The sequence below is a fragment of the Onychomys torridus genome, chromosome 6 (assembly GCF_903995425.1).
Source record: "Onychomys torridus chromosome 6, mOncTor1.1, whole genome shotgun sequence".
Classification (NCBI taxonomy): Eukaryota; Metazoa; Chordata; class Mammalia; order Rodentia; family Cricetidae; genus Onychomys; species Onychomys torridus.
The window spans coordinates 38,477,540-38,503,021 of record NC_050448.1 but is presented as its reverse complement, the minus strand read 5'-3'; the positions used below and the strand labels follow the sequence as shown (position 1 = coordinate 38,503,021).

At 40.3% G+C, this 25,482-nt stretch overlaps 2 protein-coding genes across 14 annotated transcripts in view; one reads left to right on the top strand and one right to left on the bottom strand.

The window, feature by feature from the left end:
- The window catches only part of Igsf10 (immunoglobulin superfamily member 10), a 28,011-nt gene extending 23,917 nt beyond the window's left edge, over positions 1-4,094 (top strand). For all 3 annotated transcript variants that reach the window (XM_036191122.1, XM_036191124.1, XM_036191123.1), the window contains one exon: positions 1,580-4,094. In XM_036191122.1, the coding sequence (XP_036047015.1) occupies positions 1,580-3,488 (1,909 nt within the window). In that variant the 3' untranslated portion in view covers positions 3,489-4,094. The remainder of the gene's footprint in view (positions 1-1,579) is intronic.
- Positions 1,124-25,482, bottom strand: part of Med12l (mediator complex subunit 12L) — a 340,622-nt gene continuing 316,263 nt past the window's right edge. For 7 of the 11 annotated variants that reach the window (XM_036191125.1, XM_036191128.1, XM_036191127.1 and 4 more), the window contains 6 exons: positions 25,332-25,421; positions 23,778-24,007; positions 22,006-22,162; positions 18,539-18,634; positions 9,224-9,305; positions 1,124-7,256 (listed from right to left, as the gene is read on the bottom strand). In XM_036191125.1, the coding sequence (XP_036047018.1) occupies positions 7,204-7,256; positions 9,224-9,305; positions 18,539-18,634; positions 22,006-22,162; positions 23,778-24,007; positions 25,332-25,421 (708 nt within the window). In that variant the 3' untranslated portion in view covers positions 1,124-7,203. Of the gene's footprint in view, positions 7,257-9,223; positions 9,306-18,538; positions 18,635-19,881; positions 22,163-23,777; positions 24,008-25,331; positions 25,422-25,482 lie in introns of those variants that run through there. The other 4 variants (XM_036191135.1, XM_036191130.1, XM_036191134.1 and 1 more) reach the window with 4 other exon arrangements.

Below are 25,482 nucleotides of genomic sequence, written 5' to 3'. Positions count from 1 at the left end.
CAGTTGGCTAACAGTCATGCTTCAAGGAGTCCTGGTCTAGCCAGATGGCTGGGCAGGTGAAGGCGCTTGCTGCTATATGCTCTTAATCACTGGTACATCTCTCCAGCCCCGACTAGATGCTTTTAAGATGTGTTCATTAAGAAGTTTTGGGATCGACTAGATGGCTTAGTAGGTAAAGACACTCACTGCCAGGCCTGATGAGCCCAGTGTGTACACACACACACACACACACACACACACACACACACACACACACACGATGGATAACAATGTGGACTGATAAATGTAAAATGTAAAGTTCTCACTTCTTAGTTTCATTTGTGTGTTTACCTCATGCTGTCAAAAGGAACAGGGGAAAGTACACTTCAGTGACCTTGATTTTAGTCTTAGCACTTAGCTCGGTTCACTTTTATCAGGAAAGATCTTCCATCTGGTGGTCAAATGTGGCAATTACAGGCAATGCAGTGGCAGTCCACAGGGCTGGAGCCAATCTGGAAACCAGTCCTTTTATAGGTGCCCAGACAGCAGGTGTCTCAGATTCTAATGAGTTGTAGACTGATGTCTCTACAGCAGGCAGAGGAGAAATTGTTCTCTAGTTAAATAACTTAGTAACTGCCTCATTAATACATTGTAAAAGTATCATCAGGCAATAATTTAACACATACACATGATTTGTTTTTCCTCATTAGTAGAAAATTTTAATTTTTGTGGATCCATTTGTTTGATACACAAAATGTCTAAGAATTTGCTGCTTCCAGCATTCCTCTTACCATGAGCTGTTTTTAAAAATTATATAAGGGAGGTTCACTTGAAGTCTATTAGGGAAATAACCACTGGTCTTAGGTAAATCATATCTTGCTCCGGAGTTTTTTTAAGCAAATGGCTTAGATAACAGTAAGTGATTTACATTTTCATTGTAACAGTCTAAGAAATCATCCATAAAGCTAATACCAAGTATAACACACACACAGAGACACACACACATGGGGGGGTGGGCAACAGGATGTGGCGATAAGCTTGTTTGTGACAATGATTTTCATTTTATCTATGTCACAATTTCATAGAAAATAACTTACATGCACAAATACAGCAGTCATCTCTTGGTAAGGCTGGAGGGAGATAACATCATACAAATAAGGTCATTTCTACATAGTACAGTATTCTGTAATGTGTATAAATTGGTATCAGATATTTAGTCTTTGCATGTGTTTGTGCAAGGTATGTCCGTGTTCATGTTGGTGTGTGTGTGTGTGTGTGGTGCAGAGGTAACTACACAGCAGGTGTCTTCTGCAGTCACTTCCTATGGACGCTGAATAGAGCTCATCTATTCAGCTACACTAGCTATCTCGCGTGCTCCAGGGATCCATCGTCTCCAGGCTCCTAGAGCTGGGGTTACAGATGCACACTGCCATAGCTACCTTTTAAATGGCCACTGGAGATCCCATTCCAGGTCTTACTATTGTGCAACAGGCAGATCACTAACTGAGCCATCTCCTCAGCTCCATGTTTAGTCTTTGAAAAGGGTAACTTTTCCCACTGCAAGCAGCTACACTTTCACATTTGTCTCTTTTCTTCTTAGAATGGGCAGCCGCATCCATGTTTATCCCAATGGGTCCTTAGTTATCAGACCAGTGACAGAAAAAGATGGTGGTGACTACTTGTGTGTGGCAAGGAACAAAATGGGAGACGATCTGGTCCTGATGCATGTCCGCCTAAGATTGACACCTGCCAAAATTGAACACAAGCAGCACTTTAAGAAGCAAGTGCTCCATGGGAAAGATTTCCAAGTTGACTGCAAGGCTTCTGGCTCCCCTGTGCCTGAGGTATCCTGGAGTTTGCCTGATGGAACAATGATCAACAATGCCATGCAAGCTGATGATAGTGGCCACAGGACCAAAAGGTACACCCTCTTCCACAATGGAACCTTGTATTTCAACAAAGTTGGAATTGCAGAGGAAGGAGATTATATTTGCTACGCCCAGAACACCTTAGGGAAAGATGAAATGAAAGTCCACCTAACCGTTGTAACAGCCATCCCACGGATAAGGCAAGGTGATAAGACCAACATGAAGATCAAGGTTGGAGACACAGCTGTCCTTGACTGTGAAGTCACTGGGGAACCCACGCCAAGTATATTTTGGTTGCTGCCTTCCAATGATGTCATTTCATTCTCCAATGACAGGTACATATTTCATGCCAATGGAACTTTGTCCATTAATAAAGTGAAAGTGCTGGACTCTGGGGAGTATGTGTGTGTAGCTCGGAATCCTAGTGGGGATGACTCTAAAATGTACAAACTAGACATTGTTGCTAAATCTCCATTAATCAATGGTCTGTACACAAACAGAACTGTTATTAAAGCCACAGCTGTTCGGCACGCCAAAAAACACTTTGAATGCAGAGCAGATGGGATCCCAGCTCCCCAGATCATGTGGATTATGCCAGATAATATTTCCCTCACAGCTCCATACTATGGAAGCAGAATCACAGTCCATAAGAATGGAACCTTGGAGATTAGGAACATCAGGCTTTCTGATTCAGCAGATTTTATCTGTGTGGCTCGGAATGAAGGGGGAGAGAGTATGTTGGTGGTACAATTAGAAGTACTGGAAATGCTGAGAAGACCAACATTCAGAAATCCATTTAATGAAAAAGTAATTGCTCAGGTCGGCAAGTCCATAGCACTGAACTGCTCTGTTGATGGGAACCCACCACCTGAAATCATCTGGATTTTACCTGATGGCACACGGCTTTCTAACAGACCACAACATTCTCCATATCTGATAGCAAGCAATGGTTCTCTCATCATTTATAAAACAACTCGGAACAAGTCAGGAAAGTATCGCTGTGCAGCTAGAAATAAAGTTGGCTATATCGAGAAACTCATCCTATTAGAAATCGGACAGAAGCCAGTTATTCTGACATATGCACCAGGGATGATAAAAAGTGTCAGTGGAGAATCTCTATCACTGCACTGTGTGTCTGATGGAATCCCCAAGCCAAATGTCAAATGGACTACACCAAGTGGTCATGTCATCGACAGACCCCACGTTAATGGAAAATACATACTGCATGAAAATGGCACATTGGTTATCAAAAAAACAACAGCTTACGACAGGGGAAATTATATCTGTAGGGCTCAAAACAGTGTTGGTCATGCAATGGTTACTGTTCCAGTGATGATTGTGGCCTACCCTCCCCGAATTATAAATTACCCACCCAGGAGTGTACTTAGGAGGACAGGAGAAGCAGTGCAGCTCCACTGTATGGCCTTGGGAGTTCCCAAGCCACAGATTATCTGGGAGAGGCCAAGACACTCCCTTCTCTCAAAGGCAAGAGAAAGGAAAACCCATGGAAGTAAGACACCTCCCCCACACGGCACTTTGGTCATTCAGGATCTCCAAACCTCAGATTCTGGAGTGTACAAATGCACAGCCCTGAACCTACTTGGCACTGATTATGCAACAACTTACATTCAAGTCATCTGACAGGAAGTAAAACCAATATTGAACAGAGTCAACATCTGAAGGGTTTATTGTTTTCGTTTTTTGTTGTTGTTGTTTTTTGGAAGAAGTTTAATCAAAGGCAGCCATAGGCATGGAAATGAATTTGGATACATTTACAGTATTAAATTTACAATGGACATGCAAAAGAGACTTGTAAATAAATGCATTATGAACTGATGCCAAGTGTCTATGGATTTCAACGCGAACTCTTAACTTAAGGCACTTTGATTTTGCCAACAAATAACAGACATTAAGAGAAAATGGTCCACTACAAAATAACGAACGGCTATGCACCTGAATTTTCAGTAGAGACCTTTCTGTCTCTCTCAGTTGCCTAGTGTCTGTCTTCTACCAATGTTACAAACTCTGCACTCAGAATGGAGACAATGGGAAAGATTAAATTTTCAGTCTATGTAAATCACCACGTACAAATATTTTGTTACAGGTTTATAAACAGTTTGATCAAACCTACAGAAAACAAGCACTGAACTGTTTTTGCTTATGATTCAGTTTACCATTTGTTCACAATGAAAATTCTCATTGTTTTCATACCCGCATTAAAAAACAAATAAACAAAACAAAAGCTTTCTACATGTAAAGAGCCGCCTAATGCTCACACATCAGGAAATGTGAAAAGGGAGTTTCACAGTTGTCCACACCTCTGTCACTCTGAAAAGGGCTTTACAAGTACAATGAAACTTCTTTGTAACTTTCAAACCTAGTTAAGGCACCCATTGTTTGGAGCCATTTGTAAGAAACATTTTCTAAGGAAGAATCGCTCTTTTACAAGAGTCTAGACCTCTTATAGATAGTGAAGTTTCACTGTATTTAAAATTTGAATGTTGTTTTTTATATAATTCACTGTACTTATATTACAGGTTTAATTCAACCCAAAGATATATGGGGGTATCATAGATTTACCTCTTTTATTGTAAAGTCTGAGATTTTCTTTTTTAGTATAATTTCTCTGGCTTCTGTCCAAATATTCATCTATTTATGAATTATAAATTATAAATGATAAACAAAAGCCACAGGTCTTATTCAATTAGCATAAAAGACTGAAACCAAGACATTTGTTAGTTTGTGCCAATCATTTGAGACCTAACTCCACAGTGTCTCCATCATGCCTACTTTCTTTTGGCCCCTACCTCTGTCGTGATTGCTGTTAACATTGGTACTCTATGGCTGCCAGAGGTCAAATGATACCTACCTTCTATTTTTGGATGAGGAAAGGTAAATAAAACAAGAAATGCAACCCTAAAAGTAATCAGCCTATAATATAACACATATATAACCAGGAATTATGGTAAGTATACTCAATTCCATTATATCATAAGGTCTAATCTTTAATAAGAGCTGGGCTTTCCATCTTAAGACAAATTCCTATCTACAACCCACCAAAAAAATGACAAAGTTTTGCAACTGGGTTTTTTCCCTTATGACCATTTTAATACCAACCACATGCATTTACTATGGGGGGGGGGGAAGCCCTCTCAGAGTGCCGAATTAAGTGGCAGTAATATGACAACTAAATTTAAAATTCCAGTTGCTTTCTTTATAATTAACACACAGGGGAAAACAGCTCTATGTTTTTCCTCATCTCCCAAAGCATCTCATAACTAGAGGGCCTAAGCATGACTTATCTTCTTCATCCTAAGAAACAAAACAAATAGCAACCAAGGTATAACCATCGCCTTCATGTGCAAACTGATTAATAAATTAACTTCTGCAAAGTGTAAAGTGCATACAAATGCTATGCAATTATAACACTCCTACTGCTTGTTTGCAATATTGAGCTACAAAAATATATGGTTCAAACTGAAACTGGAATTTTAACTATCAATGATCATTGATTAGAGACCAGAAAGGACAGGGTATGACTCCTATACTAGGCACAACATTCACACTTGGGTGGTTTTGCCAATGCAGTCATGTGGTCGATTACTTTGAAGAAAAATAAATAGCTTTTGAACTGTGAGAATGACTCTGGAGAGGAAGCAAAGCTGACATGTGCGACCACTAAAATGTACTGCATTGTCTGAACGCAGATAGAATCGTCACTGAGTGGAAAGAATGGTCTTTAATGTTTGGCAAAGTCTTTTCCAGCCCAGAGTAAACACAAAACAAGCAGGCTGGAGGGGTATATTTCACAGTGTACAAAGCAGTTCACATGGATGTTGCCATGGCAAAGTAAGCAAACATGTATTTGAGGTCATTTGAATGAGTCAAACTTTGCAATGAGTAACTCACCTAGGAAGATATAAACTATTTATATAATGGTCTGTAAAAGAAATTATCTAAAGTTGTACTAGCTACAATTTTTTAAAAAGTAGTTCTACATGGTTTGCTCTTCATAGACAATCTATTCACAGTATGCTTGACTACATGACATGTGAAATCATATGGCAAAAAGAAAATGAAAATGAACCCAACAAAGAACATGGGAAGATCCCTACATATGTCTTAAAATGCCCTGCAATTTTCACATTCAAAATTTTATGCATCTAATTCTAAAAAAATATTATATGGAATACTCTTAAGTTACACAAACTGATAATAATTTACTGTATTTTTTTCACTCTAATAGGTGCAAATTACCACATACGTGAACAAAGTGAAAATAGTTACTATTTCTTTATAATAAATTTGATGTATAATTTACTTTACTTGTGCTTTTTGCACCAGTTTATAAATACAGTATAAGCAATACACAACAAGACAGACGCCAACATTAATAATTAAATTCAAAATAGCAAATACTTACCATACAAAATTAACAGTAAGTACACCTTTGATGAATACCAGAGCCTTCTGGACTGGGCAGCCAGAGTCTCTGGACACCAAGTCAAGTCTAAGCACAGTAGAATCCAAGGCCAGCTGTGAGACTTGTTTTTTTGTTTTTGTTTTTTTTTCTCAAGTTGGCATGAGGTTCTGCAGAACCAAAACTGGATAGTTATTTTTACCAAAACGGCAGTAAATTAATGAACCGATTCCACCGTGGCTCTTCTGGCCTCCAGCAGGCCTATGTTGTACTTCCGTGAAGAATCTGGTGAAAGCTCCTGCCACTGGAAACAAAGGGGAGTGCAACCACTTCACAGAGGCTCCTGCACATCTCAACATCTCAGGGTGGTTCGCGCAGAGGCCCTGAAGAAGCGGGAGTACTAAGCAACAATCTGTTTCAGCACCTTTGGACCACAACAAAAGCAAAGCAAAGTCCTTCATAAATGTGAACAAAGTTTATAAAGTGCTTATGAAATGATCAACATTTCAAATTAGAATGATGCAAATAAATGAAAAGCGAGTGTATCATACTCCCGTGAGAACTGCTGTATCTTTCAAATCAGTAGTTTGGTCCACCACAGGTTAAAAAAAAAACATTAATTAATACATAAATATTTAAACCTACCGTAATTCATTCTTTATGTAAATATGAGATAAAAAAGCACCAGTTTCAAAAAGTCTGCTACCACACTATCTGGAGTAGGCCTGCACGATCCACATTTTCAAACCTATTTTGAATATGATAAAACCAAACCACAACTTCTTTACTTATTTAAATACCTCTGCATGAAACGGAGCACAAAATATGGGAAAACATAAATAACTCAAAGACCAAAGGAGACTTCTTATGATGACTAATAAATCTGATTTTCTGTTTTTCAGTGCAAACATAAACTTCACGTCTTCTCTTTCAGATTCAAAAGTGTGGAGGATGTGCACAGGGAGTCACTCCTTGCTGTGGCTGGTTACCTAGGAGAAAAGCAAAGTTAATAGTTACAGGTGCAAATTTGTGCGGCAGATAATGCTTCCTCATCGGTGCTCCTCTCAATGACAGCCTCCAGTATGGAGGAACAGATCACCAGGCTAGACCCTGGTCCAATAATCATGTAGGGCAACCAAATGTATTCTGTAGAGGGGCCAGAGTCTCAAACATGCCAAAGCAATGCCTTGGGATTAGAGGCACTAACTGACTCATCTGAAATGTTCAAGAGCTGTGTTCCAGCCTATGGTGGACTGCAGAGCAAGCAGACATGCTCTTCACATCAGTGTGCCACACACAACTCCTCAGTACTGATTTATAAACACTATAACGCCAATCTTTGCCTTCAGATTGTATTCTCGGCAAGAATTTTACCTTGAAAGTCTCACTATATTTCATTGTTTTAATCACAGATTATTTAATAAAGCATACCTACTAAGCAACAGCTGGGAAAAATTGATTTTACTTGATGTAACCAAAATTAAGCAAGGCTATAAGAAAAAAAGAGACATATATTTTAACTTTGGGGATTAAAAAATCTCATGTATGTATTCAATGAATATGGTGATGTGTTACATAAAGACACAAACTAGTATACATTGTATGCTGAAGACCAAAAAAAAAAAAAAAAGAAAAAGAAAAAGAAAAATCAAGATATTAAATATGACTAATAGGGACCCAAGGAGTAGGGGTTGGGGGAATTCTCTCTGTCAGGAAACCAACATGCAGAACAGACAGGCAGAAAGCCAATATATACTACCCATCAGACACAAATGGGTAGACACCACTGTCAGCATGCAGTGGGCTTCACTCTACAACTCAGAAACAGTGAATCTGAAGGCCGGGGGTTAAGTGTTTGTGATCTTCCTTTGCACAGATGGGAAAACGTGACCCCGTTAATAATGGCCATGTCGGCAAAGATCTCAGGTCTTCTAACTCCAGGCCACACTCCAAGCCACCGTTTCATAGCACAGAGTGCTCACTCCCATTTCTAAAAGGACTCTGTCCTGGGATTCCAGTATAGAGGTGGTCCAACTCACGAGCACCGGCCGAATTTCCCCTTACACAGCGGTGCTGGTGTTGTGAAGGTGGCACCTGGGCATGGAGTTGTGGTCAAGCAGTAGAATGTGTGTCTGGCACATAAGAAGCCTGGGGTTCTATACTCAGCACCATAACACAAAACCAAAAGAGAAAAATGGGAGTCTAGCTGTGCTTTGGAAAGTTCACATAGAAACAACAGGAAAAGACTGAATTAAGGGAAAAATTGTGGCTTTTCCAGGCAAGGAAATGGGTTAAGTCCAAAGCCAATCAAACTAAAACAAAATAAAACACCTTAGACTAAGGTAAACATGAAAAAAAATCTATGTATGTACGTATGTATGTATGTATGTATGTATATGTGTATGTATGTAACAGAAAGTAGTCAAATAAAGAGGCTATCAACTTGATAGTGCAGGTATAGGAGGGGTTTAAGGGAAAGTAGCTGAGAGATGCTAAACAGAAGAAAGGGAGGAGGGAATTAAATATTAAATTATATTTCAATTAAAAACATACTTAAAATTGTACTGAAGTATTTATCTAATTCTTTATCAGTAAAAAGTCGGGAGTCAGATATCAGGGTAAGATTGATCAGTGAAGCAGAAGAAGTTCCAGTGACCTCCTCTCTCTTCCTTTCCTCAATTCAAAAGGGTTGTGATCTCTCTCTGCCTCGCCTTACTCTTCCTGTCTCCTATCTGTCCTGTGCTCCTCCAAAATCTCTATGGTTAATTGTGGTCAGCTAGTGGCCAGCTCTACCCTCTAACTCAAAGCAAACTTTATTGTCAGAATGTGATTAATATCTCACACAACATGGTGCCGAGAACCCGGTCTCGTTTCTGAGGAGTTACCACCAACCACATCAGGCGTGTTGCTGCTGGTTTCCAGGTCTCCCCCAGCTCCAGGTGGGACAGGTACTTACTAGAAAGCTGCTTCTGGAGCTGTCGCACCAGGGCGGCTGTCTGTTGTTGTTGCTGGGTCTGCTGCAGGCCTTGCCTGGGGAACTGCAATGGCAACAAGTGGAAGGGTGAATCAGCCACCGTGCTACACCAGGCACAGGCCGCACCTTGGGTGGTCTAATGAACTTTCACACGCTTGAGAAGAAAAGGCTCATGCCCAGTGCAGATAAACTGGATCTTGTCTACAGCATATCTCAATATACGGCTGGTAAACAGTGCTGTTCACGTAGGCATTTATTTTTCGAGTCTCTTGGTCCACACTACAGGGGTAGCCCTACTCATTTAAAGACCATTGTCAACTCTTCACCAGCTGGAGGCACATCCTAACAGCCTGAGTCCCTCTTGTGGAAAGCTCTCTGGTGTAGAGAGCTGTCCACTGCCAACAGACCCACCCCATGGACAGACGAGAACCTGTGAGGCAGAGCATGTGCTTGCTAGTGGAACCTCATCTGGGCCATGACCTCTACCTGACAGCCAGGGCAGGGTGAGCACAGCGGGACACCAAGAGTTCACAGGCTTTAAGGGGTTTTCTCCTAGTGCTGTGTGAGGGAGACCAGAAGTACAAGATGAGGAATGAGGAACTTACACTCCAGTTCTTTCCATCAAGCTCACACAAGAAACTGTGGCTAGTGTTCAAGGGTGGAGGGGGACTGATCAGTATTTGGTAGAAGAGAAATGATTTTTGATTAGAATCACCAGCCATACTGCGTCATTTCTGAACTGCAGATGTCACACCGCAGCTCTTTCTTGTGTGTCCTCCTTTCTCCTTGGCTGCCTTCTTGCTATCTGGAAACAATCGGGATGCTCTGAGACAAGCCTCCCTTAGTCAAACGCAGAGTACTGGTCCCTTCCCATTTACCTCAGTCTGTGCTGTTTGCCCATCTACCTGTATGGAATGTACTGAGCAGGCTGGCACAGCACCCTAAAGAGCATCCCAGAAAATGGAAGGGAAAGAGCAGAAGCAGGCTAGGAAGGAGCTTTTTCCACAGTAGCTCTCTGTTGGCCAAGTGCATCCAAGGCAGGAAGGGCCAGGTTCTCCCATCAGGTAGCCTGGCTCTCTCCATCTCCACTCTTCTGCCTCCATGAGGCTTAGAGGCCTGATATGCTTGCAACATATTTGAGTTGCTTTTCCTTAATCTGCCTCACATCTCTGAGTTGTTTTTAAAAAGACCATTCTCAATGTGAATGCAACATGATTCTGTCTTCTTCAAAGATCCTCAGTATGACTGAAAGTAGCCTAGGATTGTAAGCAGTGTAGGAAATAAAAATACAGAATGTATTTCTAAATGCAAATTTCAGATAAACAACGAATAATTTTTATTTCACTAGTATTTAATATTTCATGTAACAAAAACTTCATTTAGTCCAAGTACCCCAATGGAATATTTGAGATAACACTTTTGCTAATTGCTTGCCTGAAATTCAAATATAACTGAAAGTCATAATTTAGATGGTATTGCCAAGCTGACTCTTAAGTGTATATGACACCTAAAGCTGATAGACCATGTCCAATACCAGTGTCATATTCCCCCACCTTCTTCACATACAGTTCTGGGAAAACAGCATAAAAATGATCCTTTTATATGGAAAAGTCAGGAAGGTAAGTGCTTTCTTTTTAAGTCAACTGTTTCTATGTTTATCCAGAATCTTATTTAACAATTCCTTCTCCGTGCCATGCACTCTACTAGGCATTATAAATACATATTGTCACACTTAATCCTGATGTAGGATCGACTACCCTAAATTTGTCCAAACTATTTGGGACAGCTGTGTTTGAATTCAGCGTGTGTCAAAGGTTAACTCTCCCCATGTCATTAAGGGCTTTAGCCCTTCCTACACAACGCACTTTGGCAGTCAAGCATCCACATGGCTGCTTTATTTGGGAAACACAGAAAGAGCTGAATGTCTGTTTCAGTCAGCTTTTGCTGTTTGTTTACTCTTGCATTTCCGGAGGTATCTGAATTTGGGCAACAAATACAAAGGACTAAGAACCTTTACTACTAATATTCTCATGATACAGATTAGAGTTGTGTCATTTGGCTTCTGAATCCCAAGGGCATTCTGAAAACTAAATTTCTCTGAACAGAACAGATGGATTCCTTGAGGAAGACTAGTATAATAACACTTTTGCCTGTGGTCAAAGCTATAGTAATTATTAACTATTGCTGCCGTTGTGTCTATTTTTAAGAGGAAAAAATGCAATACCATGGGATCCTTATCTCAGGGCCACTGTCGAAGTCACCTAATTAAGGCAGTATAAAATGAAAATAAAGTGCTTAGTAGCGCAGTGTAAGTATTTCCTTAAACATTGGAAGCAGCTTTAAAGAAAAGATGATCTACATCTGTTAAACGGAGTTAAAAGTAGTTAAATCATAACCTACGAACCTTAAAAAGACTGTAAGTCAATAACTAAAACTATGACACAGATTGAGACACCACACACATTTCCCCAGAACGGGTAGAGTCTACTGTTAGCTGTCCTTCCTTCACAGAAGGCAAATGACACAAGGATGGCCACTAAGTTGTCACCACATTCAACTGATGGCCATGGGCTTTTCTTAACCTTTCATGCTCATTTCACAGAAAAGTTTCCTGGTGACATCTTAAAGAGGTGACAATTTCTGTCCTAAGGCAGTTTTGACCTTAACACTTTATTACAGTGATCACTTGGCCAAAGGTGTTGGTGTCATTGTCTATCATGCCCCAACTAATGCTATCAACTAAAGGGGACCAAGAAAGGTAACAGTCAAGATAAGAGATCAATACTGCCTTTCAAGGTCACTTACATGCAAGCTTTCCACCATGGGCTCCCCACATTTCTCTATCTTTTGATCTCTGTTAGGGTTTCAACTGTATCATTAAAAATAAAAAAGCCAGTCCTAAACCCCAGGACCTCAGATTGCGACCTTACTTGTACAGACCTTTCCAGAAGCAACCAAGTCAAAATGTACTTATTATAATGGAACCTAATACAACATGAATGGTATCATCTTCGAAAGGGAAACGTGGGCGCACTAGTGCAAACCATGAGAATGCCGTGTGAAGCCAAAGCAGAGCCTGGATGCTAAAGACAGCTAGTGCACTGTGAGAAGCTGGAGCAGATCCTGGATGCTAAAGACAGCTAGTGCACTGTGAGAAGCTGGAGTAGAGGTCTGGGACAGGCTCGCCCACCAACAGGCAGCAGGAACCAACACTGCTGATGCAGGATCTTTCACTTCCAGTTCCCAGAACAGGAAGGAAAAAAATTCCCATTTTTAAACTTCCTAAGTTCAAGCACTTTGTATGACAGTCCTAGCAAACCAATACAAATGCTGAAGCTCTCCAACTAAAAAGATAAAGCCACCACATGCTACTTGCCATGTACAACACTGTCCTTCAGCCATTTCCTATGATGTTCTGTCCCCTGATGGCAAACAGCACAGTGGAGACTTCCATGGCATGCCCCCTAACACCTGACAGGGTGCTGGCCTCTACTGAATATACCAAATAAGCACTTACTGAACTTCACTGTAACCATCGGCAAGAGGGTGGTAACTGCTACCTGCTCGTCCCTTCATGCAGCATTAATCAGAACCCCAGAGGAGTCCAAGCTCACCTCTCCTCAGCAGCCAGCTCACCACCCTCTTCTCCAAAGACAGGAACTGAATGGGGGAGTAGGCCCAAATCAAGAGTTGGATCTGCTATTGATGTTTATTATGAACAGAATCTAAGGTGTTTAAAATAATGAATCTCAGTGAAAGCAATAAAAAAGAAATGTGAATTTTTTTCTTAAGTTTGATGAGGCCTTGTGCCCTTGTTATTGATATATACAAGTAGTTAAAAATATTTTTAACTTGTTTCTATTATGAGACAACCAAAAAGAGGTATAGAATGCATACCAAAATACCTTTAACAGTGCTAATTTTGAAACTAGCAACAGTCCAAATTTTTAACAGCAGAGGAATGTTTCAGCAACTGTAAAAACATGACTACATCATCATCATCATCATTTAAAGTATATATCTACCCAGGTATCGTAGCACATACTTTTAACTCCAGTACTGAAGAGGCAGAGGCAGGCATCTCTGTTAGTTAGAGGCCAGCCTGAGCTAGATAGTGAAATCCAGGAGAGCTAGAACTACATAGTGGGACGCTGTCTCAAAAAAAAAGGTGGGTGGTGGTAACGAGAAGGCTCGGTTGTTAAAGGCTAGGCTCAGAACTAATAAGTAAATAAATAAATATCATAGATGCACAAGAGTACTATATAAAGTATATCTAAGAAAGAATTATGATGATGTGAACGTCTAAGAGTATAGACCATGTCTATAATTTCTAATGCTGAAATTGAACACTTAGATCTGAACATTTTAAGTTTCCTAGCCCATCTTAACACACACACACACACACACACACACACACACACACACACACACACACACAGACTACATTTGGTCTCTGTGCTATAACTCCTGCTTGAATTATTTAGGAGAGACTGCTCTCTATAGAAACAATACTGTGTCTTAATGAGAACTTAAAGCATTCTGCCAAACAGGAAAAAAAAAATGTAAACCACCCACTACATATCTCCATTAAATTTACTACTAACACTTTTATTTCTCTTAAATTACTTGCTCACGAGCATAATGGGGGGAAATGTCATCTTCGGTGGTCTGGATTACCTGCTCAGTCCTTGGGAAGGTAGTATGTTAAGCCAGTGGATAAAACACGATCTAGATCATTAAAAACCACCAGTACTGCCTCAGAAATTCTTATGAAATTTGCATGTTCTTTACACACTATAACTCAGGTAAATAGTTACAGAACTATGATCTGAGTATAAATGTGTCAAGTTCCCTCTGAGGGGCTATGCCTCCATGGTGGTGAGTCACCGGAGTATCTCAATGACGTCACATATCTCTGTTGCTGCTTTCAACGACATCTCGGAGTTTTAAAGAAATTTTCCTTGCAGACCTAGAAATACAGTTGAGTAACAGAATTACGCTTCTTTGTTTACCCTACACCAAACAACTACAACAGCTGAGGCATTTGGTACGGCCATCCACCAGGAACTAAGCAGTACATGCTATGACCAGAGCTAGTGTGAGACCTTCAATAGTCCTTTTACAGTTCTCAAATGTGGTGGCTTGAATAAGAATGGTCTCCCAAGGCTCATATGTTTGGACTGTTTATGAAGAATTATGAGGGGTGGCCTTTTTGGAGGAGAAATGTCACTGGGGGTGGGCTTTGAGATTTCAAAAGCTCATGCCAGACCCAGTCTTATGTTTTCTTTCTGCCTCTGACCTGCAGATCAGATGTTAGCACTCAGCTACTGTTCTAGCTCCATGCCTGCCTGATGGCTGCATGCCACCTCACCATGATGGTCATGGACTCAGCCTCTGAAGCTGTATGCAAGTCCCAAATAAAATGTTTTCTGCTGCCTTCATCATGGTGTCTCTTCTCACCAACAGAAAGGTAACTAAGACATCGTATATTATATTATATAGGAACTGAGGTAAGATTCAGTAACAAGTAGAAGAAATCACTCACCCAACCCTCACCTCCCAAATACAAAGCCTACTGTCGAGGGCAGAGGTTAACATCCAAAATTATTCTCTGTCACTTTCTCCCTTACATTTTTGAACCTAGAGCTCACCAATGCTAGGCTGATGAGCCAGTGAGCTCTGGCAATCCTGCTGTCTCTGCTTGCCCAATGGTGGAGTTACAGGCACACACTGCCATGCCAAGCTTTTTGTATGTAGGTGCTGGGGATCTGAAATCAGATTCTCATGCTTTTATGCCAAATACTTTTCCAAATGAGTCATCTCCTCAGCTCCTAAAACCATTTCTTTTTAAAGTAACAATGGCATATCTTAGGATGGCAGCTATGTATTTGTGTGACTGAATGTTTAAACTTATCTATAAGAAAAAAATGTAGAATATAAATAACTATAGGTAATTTAAATACAGGAATTTTATTATTTGTGAGGAACATAGCATGTATATTTCATTTAATTACATATCTGAATCAAAAGTTTAAATATGCAATAATTATCTGTAGTGAAAATTCCTGTGTCCCACCCAGTCCGCAGCCGCTCAGACCCAAGTAAACACACAGAGGCTTATATTACTTAAAACTGCTTGGCCATTAGCTCAGGCTAACTACTGACTAGCTCTTACACTTAAACTCAGCCCATTTTTGTTAATCTATATGTTGCTACATGTTCCGTGGCTTTACCTGTGTGCCATTACATGCTGTTCCCTGGATGGCAGGCCAGTGTCTACTGACTCAGCCTTCCTCTTCCCAGAATTCACCTTGTCTGCTAATCCCACCTATACTTCCTGCCTGGCTACTGGCCAATCAGCATTTTATTAAACCAGTGTACAAAAGCATGATCCCATAGCAATGATAATATATTCAATATCAAACTTTAAATTTAGAACTATAATATGTTATAACATATTATAGTTCTAAATTTAAAGTTTGTGTTTTTGTTAAAATGGCACTGTACAAACATTTTCTCATTAGCAATTGCTAGCTATACAAGTTACCATTCTCAAATTATTGGGCCCCTTACATTTAATAGTAAAGGACTCATTTGCATCATAAATCACTAGAAAGGCATAATTTTGTAATAGTTCCTTCCATTAGTATCATACACAACACTGCAATAACAAGAGCACCACAGCATGAGAACCTCTGTTTTATATTAGGAGGAAAAGAGTTAGGATTTTCCCAGTCACCATCAAATGTTCCAAATACTCAACACGACCTATCTGTAGAAACTTTGGTTTTCTGTCAAAACACTTTTAGAATGTCTTGTGTAGAGAAAGAAAACACTGAGACTACTCCTAAGTTTTCCTTGCCTGACATAGTAACCTATTCAACAGAAAGAATGGTTTTTATTGTTTTACAGTCTTGGGGATCAAACCCAGGGTCTTGCACATGCTGGGCAAGTGCCCCTCCCACTGAGCTACATCTTCAGCTTAGGTTTTTACATCGGCAAATTTCATCTAACTGATGCTATATAACAACTACTCAGTACAGCTGGAAGAAGAACGTAAACAGTTCCTAGCAGTAGCAAATTTTTAGATCAAAGAGTCAAACGCTAGATTTCACTTTAAAGGTATGCTTTCTGGAGTGGAGAGATGGTTCAGCATTAAGAGTCAACACTGCTCTCCCATATGACCTGAGTTCAGCTCTTAGCACCCAAGTCACTTGAGGCTGTTGACAACTGCCTTTATCTGCAGTTCCAATGCCTTCTCTCATCTCTGTATACACTATACTCACAAGCACACCCCAACACTCAGACACACAAATATACAGACAATTAAAACAAATAAAATCTTTTAAAACCCTTTCTTTGTATTTGAAACATGACTTAAAGAAAGGCAAACAACCAAGGGAACGTTCTCCCTTTGAGTAGAATATCAGACAATATAAACAAAACAGCATTTGGATTGGAAGATTTTTTTCCTTCTACAGCAGGAATGGAAAATGATAATTAGCCACTATGAACACTGGTGAGTGAGTGTCTAATGGGCAGTAGGACAGATCAGCTGAAACCATTCCCATACATTATACATTACTTTAAAAGGAGTGGTTGGTAACTTTATGGTGGAAAACAATCAGATACCACCTCCACAGCAATTATAAATATTCTTGTGATGCACTGACAGGTAACTGCAGCATCTCTTCAATATGTAAACTGGTTGACGTCAAGATTAAGCAGTAAACCAGGCTGAGTAACATTTAAAACATAAATACCAACCCCATCATCACTAAGACAAAGTGTGGGGCACTTTGGAATTGTTGCAAACTCTATATGGGAAAAGCAGACATGGAAGCTGAATAGTGAGTGTATGCTGAGGCAGAGCCAGGAAAACACAGGCAGCGAAGGATACCAAAGTAACGCTGCTGTAAAAACCCATTTATCATCACAATGTCGCATCAGTGTTCAACTTCCTGACTTCAGAAATCATAGCCAGGGATTTTGATGTTTGTGGGTTTGTTTGTTGTGTAGTGCTAAGGATCCAACCCAGGGCCTCACTCATGATAGGCAAGCACTCTACTAACTGAACTACACCCCCACCCATCTTGCTCTAGGGGAAAAAAACAAAACAAAACCGAAATATTTAGCATTAAAGAGGTCCATGCTATAGCTTACTCATATGTAGAGATCAGGAAACACATAGGCTGGAACTAAAGGAAGAGAGAGAATCATAAAGCAAGTGTAGCAACATGGCACTGAGAGAGCACAGGTAAAGGACTTGGGGAGATTCTCTGTACTCTTCCTAAGACATTTCTGCAGGTTTGAACTGTGTCAAAAACAAGTTAGAGCTTACTTCTAGGAGAAACATTGGGCCTAAGAGCAGTATTCCATCTGATTGTCTTTTTTTAGCAGTATTTCTTAAAAGCAGTCCTAACTAGCTTTATGCTCCTAATGACAAAGAAGCAAGTTGAATACTGCTTCTACTTTAAAAAAAATGGGACTCAGCTAGCCAAAGCAGCATGTGTTCTGTGCTGGGGGAATCCTACTAGGCTGATACCACAGTAGGATCCTGCTTGGGTCAAGGCCAAGCCAAGCAATTCTATCAACCCTCTCACTAATGTGCGGCCAGGGCACCATGCTACCTTCCTTCACTACAGATCTGTGATGCTGTTTTTCAAATCCTGTGGTGACAACCACCTGCACTGGTGCTTCCCAGTGGCAATGGGGACAGCAACCTACAAGCCTCAGGTAGAACAAGCCATTGAGAATCACTAGAGCTTTCAAAACCTCCATATTATGTACCTGTTCCCAAATTCAATTTGAAAATTGAAAGAAGTAGACTGTAGATTATGAACAACATGCAAATTCTTGAAGAAAATACTAACTGGGTAAAAACAGATTTTTCATTAGTAAGACCACATTTTACAAAGTATTTTCATGCACTCTAAGAATGTTTAAAAAAATCTAAGTAAGATAATCTTAACATATATATGAAACCATTCTTTATAGGAAATGTCTTAATATCTCATTGGTAATGTTTTCATCTATTGAATGCTCTACATTTTTTCCAAAAAAGAAAATGGTGTTATTTATTAAATCAAAATTTTTATTTGAATATTGAAATTTTTATTAGTGTATATTAATTATTCATTAAAAAGCAAATATGCCAACTACTATACCAACAAAACTCTGATAGAGTTATAGGGAAACTAGTCAGGCATATTTTACTCTGAAAATTTCATGGCTATGGACAATGCACCTGCTTTAAAGGAGAAACCCACATCCTGGTTCCAAAACACCAGGCCTTACCAAAGGCTGCTGGGGCTGCATTGCTTGGAGACCAAGGGCCTGACTCTGGGGCTGTGAGGGCTGCTGGGGCTGGGGGGCCTGCTGGGGCTGCTGCATCTAGAAAGAAAGAAAAAGATTATGGTAGACCCTTGAAATTGTGGGGCTAGGACATGTCTGAATAGCCTTTACTAATATACATTTTTATTCATTCCATTGCAGCAAAATGATGGGAGATATATTCTCAAAAATGTGTCATGGGTGATTCTTACATTGTCTAAACACTGTATGATGTACTTAAACATAGGTAGTGTAGCCAACCAAATTCCTGGGCTGTATGATACACTGGATAGCTTATTACTAGGGCCATGATGAACAAAATGAAATAAGATTGAATTAGGCACAAGATAAATGATGCAACTTAGAGGCATGGAAAACACAAGGTGCCTAAGGCTGCTGCTGCTAACACAGCAAGCATACTGTTTTACCATAAACTATTCCCCTAGTGTTCATCATTCAACCCAGGGTCTCATGCATCCTAAGCAAGTGCTCGACTGCTGAGTACATCTCTAATAATGAAAGGTATTTTAGTAAGTAGAGTTATGCTCCAAAACAACAATATAGAGTGCAGGGAATAAGCAGACACATGGGAGGAGGTGACTCTTTTCTAGTAATAAGCACTTCATGTTAACTACTGTGATGCATTTAAATAACTGGCAGTGGTCACGTCTCTTTACACCAGAAATGCCCAAACACATTTGCAGTGTGCTGTGATGATGCTGTGATGTTAATGAAGGCTATGACATCATGAGGTAAAGGAGATGTTTAGCTGCACTAAAACCTGAAGGGATCACTGTCACTTCAGCCAGTCACTGACAGAAATGTCATTATGTGAAGCAAGCTTGTAACCTTTCTGTCTTAACTTTGCCAAACCTTGCTCTTCCTTCAAGATACGATTCTGTTCCTCCAGGAAGTCTCCTCGGACCACCCCACACTCAAGTTCTCTTCCTCTGGCAGCCAGTGTTCACTGTCCAGGGTCACCCTGTACACTTACTGTATGGCTTCTTTTCACATCCACTGCCTGGACCCCCACAAGCTACCTATTCCACACTGCCAGGTGCCACAAGCAGCAATCAGGCATTCTCTTCTCTATGGTACTTGGGGGACCCCTGTGGAGTCCACTTTTTTTTTTTTTTTTTATAGGATGTAAACTATCCCATAGAGTTTCTGAGATAAATTACCAGCACGAAACTAGAAAGCATGTCCAGACTAAGTTGGCTCAAATACATAGCTCCTGGAAAACAATTCTAAGTCACAGAAGAAACAATGTATGCACCAGGTGGGAAGCCCCCCCCCCCCAAAAAAAAAAAGAAAGAAAAAAAGAAAAAAAAAGGATTTTCCCTCATTGACCTTTAATAACTCCATCCAAATACTTCATTCTGATAACCCGACTAGACTTCATCATATGCATTTTCCAACTTTGTCTACATATTATTTCCCAAATTACTTTTTTAAAAAAGTGAAAACAATAAATAACTACTGCCAGATCTGCAGTGCTTACAGATTTGGCATCCTAGCAGAGGTCCAGAGAAGGTGAGTCTCAAAATGAACAATGTAGGTTGAACCACAAGTATTGCAATATGAAGCCAGCCACCATTCACTTTGGTTCTCTGCAAGAAAGATGAGCTCAACTTTTCAATTGCTGACTTTTTCCTTTTTTCCAACAGCCAATCATAAAAAGATAAATGAATGTAGTTCAGACCCAGGAACAAATCACCTTCCTTTCCTTACTGTTGAGCTATTGTTGATAAGAAATATTATTGGGGCATGCGCTAACAGGAAAAAAGGTTCATGTTACCTAGTCAGGAAATGACTTATTTGCAACTTTGAAAATGCCCTCAGAAGGCAGAGTGTAGTAAGTAAGCAATGCAGCAAGGTTCCTTGGTGAGTTGGAAGTAACAAATCTTAAAACAGAGACATTCAAATAGCTGTCCTGAAAAATATCTGTAGAAAGGTGGCTTAAAACATATCATTCTCTGCTTAGTAGTTAATCTTAGTAAAAATATTGGAAAGAACATCAAACCAGTGCTTTACTTGAGTTTTCTTATGTAAACCTTGATGCACGGGTAAATAAATCTTTCCATTTTATTAATGACAAAACTCAAGAGTATGTTTTTGTTTTTGTTTTTGTTTTTTCCACCTTGGCAATAGCATCTATACAATGAATAGGACTACACATTAGCAGGCTATACTCATGCAAATCAGTTATCACATATTATCAGTAATGTATCACAACTTTTAAAACAGTATATCCAAAATGAGGATGTGATCATGGCTACGTTATAAACTGGAGCTCAGTTCTAGAGGGCTTGTCTTGATTTTTTGTTACCTTTCGATACAATCCACTACAAATCTGCAGATCATACTAGATGTAGACTTCAACTTCACTTGGGCTTATGATTGAAATTCTTAGGGGAACTACTTTTTCCTTCTCTCGATCCAATGGGAAAGTTGAGACACACAATTTCCTTTGTGTTCCTTTCTGCATGACTGCTTTCTTGCCTGTTTATCTCACAGAACATAGGCAGTTCTTCCCTTATGCATACCCTGTTCCACCAGATTCCACATTTCCCAGTATTCTATGTAGGTACATAAAATAAAGCTGTACCTCATTTTGGACTAGAAATGAGACTCTACATAACAGTTTTATCAAGAAATCTCCAACACAAAAATATCACTTGTTAATAATGAAAAAAAAAAAAGGCACAGATTTAACATAATAGCCAGCCTGCCAGTCTTCCCTTCATCCTTCATCCCAGTGCTGGGGATTAACCCAGGGCCTTGTGCATGTCAGGAAGGTGCTTTACCAATGAGCCACATCCTCCATCCACAATAATGCTGGAACAAGGAAATAAGAAACAAGAATGTGCTGAAGGGAGAAATTGTTTACCTAGAAGTCTCACTTATTTATATCAAACAAACCAGTGACAGCTGTCTGGATTCTAACATAGAGCCTTCTGAGCTATGTCATCTCCGCTTCTCCAAGCCATGGCTTAAGTAGAGTAGAGTGTGGTACAAACACAATGTCCTGGACATTGAAGAAATGGCTGAAAACTGTGTTTCCTCCTGTCTGTTTCTCCCTCATGTTTATGAAACTTTGTATTCAAATTGTAGGCCCTTAGTCAATTAGCGACGAGGCAAGCTGGGGTTCACATTTAAACTAAGGCATCTATGTTCCTCCCCCCCCTCCACCTGAAGTTTTGGGGAAAGGAAATGGTTCTGTGAAATGGAGTCCCCTGCTCATGGTCTGGCAGGTACAGAGAAGAAAATTCTACCTTCTTGGAGCTACAGTGTACTAGCTAAGTTGCTAATGTCAAATACACAGGGCTCCTTGGAATGTAATACTTCAACCTGAAGTGTCTTTTATTATGAGAACTCTGCATCTGCACTACTGGAAGGGATGGCATTGCCCTCACCTCCCTGCCCCATACCTGGAGGAGTCTCTGCTGCTGTCGAACTTGCGGCTGTCTGGGCCTCATTGGGTCCTGAGGCAGGGGCACCGAGGGGAGGTTGGGATGTGCGGGAGTCAGCACAGCATCAATTCCCCCGCCCACCAGAGGGCTCTGCTGTAGAGCCTGGTGGTTCAGTCTGGCAAAGAATAATGCAACTTGTGTTCAGGAACCAGGCGTACCATTGAAGTGTCAATCAGTGCCTCCAGCATTTTACACACATCCACCAAGAAACAATTCGTGTTTAATAATCATGTGTACAATTGAAAATGGGAAAAGGCCAGAGGATCAGAAAACAGATCTGACCACATTGAAAAAAAAAAAAAAAGAAGAAGAAGAAGATAGTAAGCATACTACTTCAGACCAAGTAGCAATCATACAGAAATTACTTCTAAAAAAAAAAAATAGTAGTTAGCAGTAAGCAAAATAAGTTACTATTTACTTTGGAGCAGGCCACAAGTGGAAAGGCTGAACAATAGTATTTCATTACTCCTTACATATCCCTATGTGAGGTCAGTAGTTTTCTTATCTAACTTTAAAAAAAGAAGGAATGGAGATAAGAGAAAAAACTAAGGTCACCCAGAAAACAGAGGACAGAGGTGGGATTTGAACCCAGAATTTTTGGGCCCTGAAGCTCAAGTTATTGAGCTTTGTTATGCTGCTACTTTTTATAAAGATGGCAAATGTAATGCATGCTTTACAAATTAACTTATTTCCCATAATGTGCTCCCATCCATCTTCCTGATTTTCAGAGAATAGTTGAGTAGACATGTGGGTGGTCACTGACAGTAATACACGGGGGCTACGCTGCTCTCCACTGTACAGTGCAGAAGTCCACAAACCTAATTCTCCTGAACTATACTATCCAATGGGATTGGGGAATATGATAAATGATAATGATTTTTCATCTGTGCCATCCCATAAAATGGCCTTTGGCTTCTAGGACTAGTTACACAATTATCAGATCTTAGAACTAAACAAAACCACAGGGCTCCCTGGTCCAAACAACACAATTTCAAGAGAGAGCGGAGCATCTAGTTGAACATGGGGCTTCCATAATCACCATAATCATCATGTCTCCATGTCGCCGCACAGACCATGGACCTCAAAGCTAGCCATGCTGGCCATAGCTGGCTAATGAGCACTTGAAATGTGACTAATGTGCCTGCAGAACTAAATGTTAAGCCAAGTTTAATTCATTTAAATTTAGCCATGCATGGATAGCAGCTACAAGGATGAGCAGCACAGACACACCCTGTGTGGAAGAGATGCAATTAAAAGAAGAACCAGAAAAGTCTATCGTGAGTCATCACTGAGGTGCAAAAGACAGAAACTAAGTTGTAACTAAACTTGGTCAAGCACCATCTACAATCAGTACTACAACATACATTGTATGGTTCTGATCAGCGAGTTCTAGTAAAGGCACTGCTAACAAGGATCAATAGTTTTCTTGGACATGTTTAGTAATATAAAAAAAAAGTCTTTTGAGAAAAAGGAGAAAAGAAAGAACACTAGAGCTAACATACGGGTATCATCTGAAAATCTTACACAGCACACAATGGAAGAAGTGAGTCAAAACCACAGTGTTCTGGAATGAAAGAATTTGGAACCTCTACTGCATGTTGATAAAAATGAGATGTCAGGACACAAATAGAGGAGCTCAAAAAACTGCCACAGTGTCAAATGCCTGGAAGAAGTGTAACAAAGCCAAGGCCGAGAGGGTTTACTATTGCAATTACTTCAACAGGTATCACCTCTGAGAGCCAGCTACCGGCTGCAGGTATGGTGAGGCCTGCTGCTGTGCGTAGCCACTGGGCTGCTGCTGAAGCTGTCGGAGTCTTTCCATCAGTGCTGGGCTGGAGTGTGCAGCTGGGTAGGCCCTGGAGTTGTAGCTCGGGGAAAGGACCACACCACCAGACTGCTGCTGAGCTGCCTGTTGCAAAGGCATCTGGGTTCCATACATTGTGTAGCCCTGGGGCATGGTCTGCAGGAAGGCACAAAGGAAGAAGTCAGTGCTCCAGTTAGCACCCATAGTCCCATCACTAAGAAATGGAGAGGGGCAAGAAAATAAGCCCAGGAGGTCCAACCTGAAATTCATGGTTTGCATAGACTCAGAGGACTCAAAGTACAAGGATGGCCACTCTGTAGGCAAGAAATCTAGCCACAGTATAGACTGGTTGGGCAATGATTTCGCAGAAATCTCTAGTTCAAAATAGGTGAATATTTATTTGGCTTTTAAGTTGAGTTGCTTATTTTTGGGCTAGGAAAGGCATCTTTCTATATAGAAGTAATCAGCATGGTATCTACATATTAAGTGCACAGATGGCAGCAACATCCAACAAAACCCAAACAATATCAATATCATCTCCAAAGTTGGCCAAACAAGGTGTCCCAGCCCAGTGAACATTAAATTAACAGAGTATACTTTCCATTAATACAAGTACCTATTTCTCTGAACCTTGACACCTATGTAAAAGACAAACATGGAGTTTTCTGGATCAGAAGATACAATTCACTGAACATGGTTCTCCTTTCAGCCTCTACATGGAATGAACTGCCAGCCCCAATACAAGTCTTATCACACAAGACCTTCTTGTATAGGAAGAAAGGCATAAGGGTGTAAGGATGCAGAAATAATAAAACTACAAGAGGGCATGGATAAATGCCTGCCTTGTTTAAAGGTAAGTGCACCATTTGTTTAGCATTTACTGTGTATGTGATAGTATGTTAATCCCATACATCACCTTGAATCCTACATCTTTTCTCTTGATCTTACAAAAAGGATGCCAAACCTCAGAGAAACATACATGCCATACAGCTACTGAGTCAACAGCACCTGTATTTTGTTCTGATTCTTGTTCTACTGTGATTCCTCATAGAAGTTATCTTTGAATATGAAAATTTCTATAATAAATTATGCCATAATATATTATATCATAAATAACTCTGAGATTATTAAACAATTAATTAATTAGTTGAGATAGGGTCTTTACTACACAAGCCTGGCTGGCCTCCATCTTCCTACCTCTGCTTCCTGGGTGCACATTGCAGGTGTGTGCCACTGCTTTGGATTAAGTGTCTCAATAGCTTTCATCAGCAGACAAGAAGTCTGCATTTATTTACATTTCTAATTGAGGGATTTCCTGGTCAATCCTGAGGCTTATTCAACAATTACTGATCTGAAATTGTGAAGCAGAAGTAAGTACGTTCTAGATCTAGTTGATAACCAGTTTCCTTGATCTCCTACTCCCAACAAACACCATTAAGACATCAAGGAAGCAGCTCCGCCTCAAAGCCAATGTGGGTACCTGTGCTTGCTGCAGCCCTGGATACTGAGGGAGCTGAGGGGAGGGCCGTGCTTGTGCAGTAAAGAGAGCAGCCTGGTCCCCTGGCTGGCCCTGGAAAACAAAATTAAGACCAAGTCTGTAATGCCAAGTGCTTGATTTGAGCTTCTGAATA